At 51.6% G+C, this 5808-nt stretch overlaps 1 protein-coding gene across 1 annotated transcript in view; it reads left to right on the forward strand.

Annotated features, from left to right (window-relative positions):
- Window positions 1-3347, forward strand: part of KAT8 (lysine acetyltransferase 8) — a 30435-nt gene extending 27088 nt beyond the window's left edge. The window contains exons 9-11 of the mRNA XM_056533855.1: window positions 677-827; window positions 906-1060; window positions 2995-3347. Coding sequence (XP_056389830.1) covers window positions 677-827; window positions 906-1060; window positions 2995-3059 — 371 coding nt within the window. The 3' untranslated portion in view covers window positions 3060-3347. The remainder of the gene's footprint in view (window positions 1-676; window positions 828-905; window positions 1061-2994) is intronic.
- Window positions 3348-5808: the final 2461 nt, after the last annotated feature.

Genomic DNA, 5808 nt, shown 5'->3' on the forward strand with positions numbered 1-5808 from the left:
CGCTGACACTTCACAATGCCCGAGGCTGCCATCGTAACTCCGCCAGTGCCACTGACTGTCCATTTGCATAATCGCAATTATGAAGATAACGGAGGAACGCCGCGACGAACCCGGGCATGGTAGCCATCTTTTTACGACTGGTTAGTGCGGGTGACTCTGCTGACAGCTTTCCCTTTTAAGGGTTAACTCCAAACCAGACCGTAAATGTGTAAAACAAGTCATGTGCCAAGTATCAGTATCGTGGTCTTTTGTGACCTGCAGCAGGTCCTGAACTCTGCTGTAACCCTCTATATCCCAGAAGGGGGAAACATTCCTTCTTTATACGTTGTTTATGTTTATTGTAGATTATTATGGCAGCAACAATCATTTACTATAGAGAGAGAGAGAGTGCCCCTTTACACAACATATTCTGTTCTTTGTGTAGGGAGACTTAATAAATAAAGCTTGATGTTTTATAAGGAGATAACATCAGCCTGTGTTCAGGAAGCACTTTATTTCTTTCTTCCCATCAGTTGTTGATCTGGTGGATATAATTACAGATCTGTAGCCGTATACTTAGATCCAGGTACAGGAGATGACAGGGCCGGAGCTGTAGGAGGTGACGTCTGGTCCTCCTCCTGTTGTACGTGTGATGATCCTTGTGACCGGCCGCTGCTGATTCTCTCCTGTAACTTAGGTTATGAACTCTCAAAACTGGAGAACACCGTAGGCTCGCCTGAAAAGCCGCTGTCAGACCTGGGCAAGCTGAGCTACCGCAGCTACTGGTCCTGGGTGCTCCTGGAGATCCTGCGAGACTTCCGGGGGACGCTCTCCATCAAGGACCTGAGGTAAGTCTTGTCTGCTGACGCCTCTTATGTAATCACTCCCACTTCCTGTACTCGTAACCTTTTATTCCTTCCCTGCAGCCGGATGACAAGTATTACACAGAATGACATCATCGGGACACTACAGTCACTGAACATGGTAAAATACTGGAAGGGGCAACATGTCATCTGTGTCACCCCAAAACTGGTGGAGGAGCACCTTAAGAGTGCACAGTATAAGAAGCCCCCCATTACAGGTTAGGACCTTTTGTTCTTCATCGATTGTATTATTGTCACTCGGGTCGAGCATGTTTGGAGGGACCTTGTCAGCTGTTTTATGCTGCTGTGTAGGGAGCGGGGTCCTGGAAGTTTATGATTTACTGTATATACTCGAGTATAAGCCGAGTTTTTCAGCACGACTTTTCGTGCTGAAAATGTCCCTACCCCCCCCCCCCCCCTTATACTCGAGTGAACTCTCTGCCTGTCAATCCCTTCTTCAGCGGTCTTCAACCTGCAGACCTCAAGATGTTGCAAAACTACAACTCCCAGCATGCCCGGACAGCCATGGGCTGTCCGGGTATGCTGGGAGTTGTAGTTTTGAAACATCTGGAGGTTCGCAGGTTAAAGACCACTGCAGCCTTCGTCATTATCCAGACCCCCCCCTTTAAGTTTTCTACTCACCTCCCCTCGGTGGGAAGGAAGGGTGAGCTGGTCCGGGCCATCTTTGGTGCAGGGACCGTCCGGTGGGGAGGGTTAGTCGTTCCGGGCTGTCCATCTTCACCGGGAGGCCCTCTTCTCCGCTCCGGGCCTGGCCCAGACTAGTGACGTTTCCTTGACGACGACGCACAGGGACGTTCATGTGCATCGTCGTCAAGGCAACGTCACTAGCCCGGGGCTGGCCCGGAGAAGAGTGCCTCCCGGTGAAAATGGACAGCCCGGAACGACTAACCCTCCCCACCGGACGGTCCCTGCAGCAAAGATGGCCCGGACCAGCTCACCCTTCCTTCCCACCTAGGGGAGGTGAGTAGAAAACTTAAAGGGGGGGGGGTCTGGATAATGACGAAGGCCGCAGTGGTCTTCAACCTGCAGACCTCCAGATGTTTCAAAACTACAACTCCCAGCATGCCCGGACAGTGTCCGAGCATGCTGGGAGTTGTAGTTGTGCAACATCTGGAGGTCAGCAGGTTGAAGACCACTGATGAAGGGATTGACAGGCGTTGATGATGAAAGGGGGGGGGAATGATGACGGGGGTCTGGATAATGACAGGGGGGGGGGTGATGACATGAGGGGATGATGTATTTCCTACCCTAGGCTTATAGTCGAGTCAATAACTTTTTTTTCCTGGGTTTTTGGGGTGAAATTAGGGGCCTCGACTTATATTCTGGTCGGCTTATACTCGAGTTTATACGGTTCTCTGAAACACTTGAAAATCATAGTTTAAAAAAAGCCACTGGGACCCTGGTAAGTAGCCATGTAGGGTGGTCCCCATTGCTGTTTTGTGCACTCCCGGTCCTGATTAACACGTTTGAGTCCACCCCTCACGTTAGATATAATCACACACACCTATATAAATGGGTGGACTCTCTTATCTGAGATACTGTATAAGGGTGCGTTCTCACCTGGCGTGTATGCAGCGGATTTGACGCTGCGCAAAATTTGCAGCAGCAGCGGGAAATACGCTGCGTAATCCTCGCTCACTATACACAAAGAGCTTTCCGGCGGCAGCTCTACGTGTGCAGTGTATTTTTGAGGCGGGGCCGTGTGCCGGCGTGACTGTGAAGTGCGGCTCCGCCTCCAAAACTCGCTGCATACATAGGGCTGCTGCCGGAAAGCCCTGTGTGTATAGTGAGTGAGGGATATGCAGCGTATTTCCCGCTGCTGCCGTAAATTTTGCACTGCGTATACGCCAGGTGGGAACGCACCCTAAAGAGAGATCAGTCACTTCATGTGGGTGAGGTGGAGAGCAGCTGCCAGGACTTGCCCCAATTACTACTTACCTGGGTCCCGGCTGCTATGATTTCTCCGAGATGCCCTGTTCAAAGTAAATCATGGTGTTCTAGGACCCTGCGCTCCCTGTATTTGTTTTATGCAGCCTGCGCTTTTGGGCAGAATACAACAGCTGAGAGGTTCCCTTTTAAAGGACTAGAAAATATTGATTAATAATTTATCTGTTCTTGTTCCCCTTTACAGTGGACTCCCTGAACCTGAAGTGGACCCCTCCAAAACACAAGTTAATGAAGGCGTCTAAGAAATGAGGCGAAGGAAAGTGACGACAATGGCGGAGGCTGGTGGACTGTTTCCTATGACCTGGATGGCGTCTTCAGTGTGAAGGGACATTCTCCCCGGCAGCGGGGCACAGTAGCTGATAATCGGACCGTGGTACCTGTGATGGTCCTGGGGGATGGCGTTATATATGTAGACTGTTTATCAGTCCAAAGGTTTATGTAATAAATGTTTTTGTTTTTTGTATTTTTGAGTTTGATATATAAAAGTACTGAGCCCTGTGTGATGATGGGGGCAGAGGGTACTGGTATGTAGGAATATACCCCATGGATGGCGCTAACTCCTCAATGGAATAAAGTGTAATGTGGGCGTGATCTCCATCTCTATACTCGGAATATCATGGATGAGGTGTGTGAGGGGCCATAAAGTGTTAAATGGGTTATCCGGGGCGAGGGGGAATTAGGGGGGAAAAAAAACGCATTCCTGTACTCCCAGTCTCTCTTTCCTGCTTCTGAGACGAGCCTGCCCGCTTGGCCTGTCACTGGAAACAGCCGGGTTATGTCTGGGTCAGTGATTAAAGGGGTACTCCACACCTAGACATCTTATCCCCTATCCAAAGGATAGGGGATAAGATGTCTGATCGCGGGGGTCCCGCCACTAGGGACCCCCGCAATATAGCATGCGGCACCCACCTGTTTCTTGTCCGGAAGCAATGGAGGGTGATCACGGGAACGGAAGTCTGATGTCATGACTCCTCCCCCCCGTGTGAAGTCACGCCCCGTCCCCTCAATGCAAGTCTATGGGAGGGGGCGTGGCGGCAGTCACGCCCTCTCCCATAAACTTGCATTGAGGGGACGGGGCGTGACGTCACACGGGGGGAGGAGTCATGACATCACGGACTTACGTTCCCGTGGTCGCGACCCAGACACTCCAGCGCTTCTGGACAAGAAAAAGATGGGTGCCGCATGCTATATTGAGGGGTCCCCAGCGATCAGACATCTTATCCCCTATCCAAAGGATAGGGGATAAGATGTCTAGGGGTGGAGTACCCCTTTAACTTAGCAGGAAGGTCCAGCACCCAGGGCCCAACTATAAATCAGGAAAGAAAGTGGGGGCGGATGGAGGCAGACAGGACCTGCAAGGGACCAGGGCAAGGCAAGTATGGTTTTTTTCTATTTCCTCCATCCCAGCACCAAATTAGCTTTTTAAAAAACACTGTATATCTCCATTGAAAGGGGTACTCTGCCCCTAGATATCCTAGCAGCAGGACCCCCACGGTCCCTCTGCTGCACCTGGCGTTCGTTTAGAGTGTCTGGTGCGGTGCTGCGGCCGCACCCCCTCAATGCAAGTCTATGGGAGGGGGCGTGATGGACCTCATGCCCGCTCCCATAGACTTGCATTCATAGTGTGTGGCCATGACGTCACAAGCCTCCGCCCCGCCAGTCATCCGTCACGGAGCAAAGTTCGCTCTATGCACTGGATCGCTGGGGTGCCACAGCAGAGATCGAGTGGGTCCCCAGTGGCAGAACCCCCGCAATCAGACATCTTTGATTAGGGGATAAGTTGTCTAGGGGTGGAGTACCACTTTAAGGACTGAAAGAGACTTGTCTTACATAACGTTACCATAAATGTAATTGGTTCCCAGAGCAGCGCTGGTAGAAATGATTGGAGACAACGAGAATCGGTCATTACATAATAGGACAGGGGTCTTTAAACGGGGGGCCAGTTCACGGTCCCTCTGACCGTTGGAGGGCCGGATTATAGATTACAAAAAAACATGAATAAATTCCTATGCACACTTATCTTATTAGTGGACTACCCCTTTAAGTACGCAGCACCGTTCCCCCCCACATTAGGTTGGCAGTATAGATCCCCCCACATTAGGTGCAGTATAGTTCCCCCACATTAGGTGCAGTATAGTTCCCCCACATTAGGTGCAGTATAGTTTCCCCCCCCACATTAGGTGCAGTATAGTTTCCCCCCCCACATTAGGTGCAGTATAGTTCCCCCCCCCCCCCACATTAGGTGCAGTATAGTTTCCCCCCCCCCCACATTAGGTGCAGTATAGTTTCCCCCACATTAGGTGCAGTATAGTTCCCTCCACATTAGCTGCAGTATAGTTCCCCCACATTAGGTGCAGTATAGTTCCCCCACATTAGGTGCAGTATAGTTCCCCCACATTAGGTGCAGTATAGTTCCCTCCACATTAGGTGCAGTATAGTTCCCTCCACATTAGGTGCAGTATAGTTGTTCCCCCCCCCCAGACATACAGCCTCCAGCCATACATTGTATGGCTGTAGGCTGTATGCCTGTGTTCTGCCCCCACTTCAGTGCTCCGACCTCCGGTCCGGACATAGCAGTAAGTCCCGGGACCGAAGGAGCGATGGTCAGAGCACCGAAGTTGACGTGCTGCTGGTAACACTTACCAAGCTGGCCAGCGCACGTCCTCATCGCTGCTCTGCTCCTCCGCGCTCCGTTGCTATGGGCACACGCATGGGACGTCAGTGACATCCCTGCGTGTGCCACCTTCCCGGCAGTCCCTGTGTTTTTAAAGTAAACGCGGGGCCTCAGAGAGCGCATCCCTGTGTCTCGAAAACATCTTTCGGGACACAGGAATATCCCAGGCAGCTGCGGGCCGGATAAATGTCCTCGGCGGGCGGCATGTGGCCCACGGGCCGTAGTTTGAGGACCCCTGTAGTAAGAGGTGATGACAAGGGAGTTTTATCTCTAGGTCTTCCCCCTCCCCCCCATTCACATGTGACGTCCCAGAACCAGCCGTGT

The sequence above is a fragment of the Hyla sarda genome, chromosome 8 (genome assembly GCF_029499605.1).
Source record: "Hyla sarda isolate aHylSar1 chromosome 8, aHylSar1.hap1, whole genome shotgun sequence".
Classification (NCBI taxonomy): Eukaryota; Metazoa; Chordata; class Amphibia; order Anura; family Hylidae; genus Hyla; species Hyla sarda.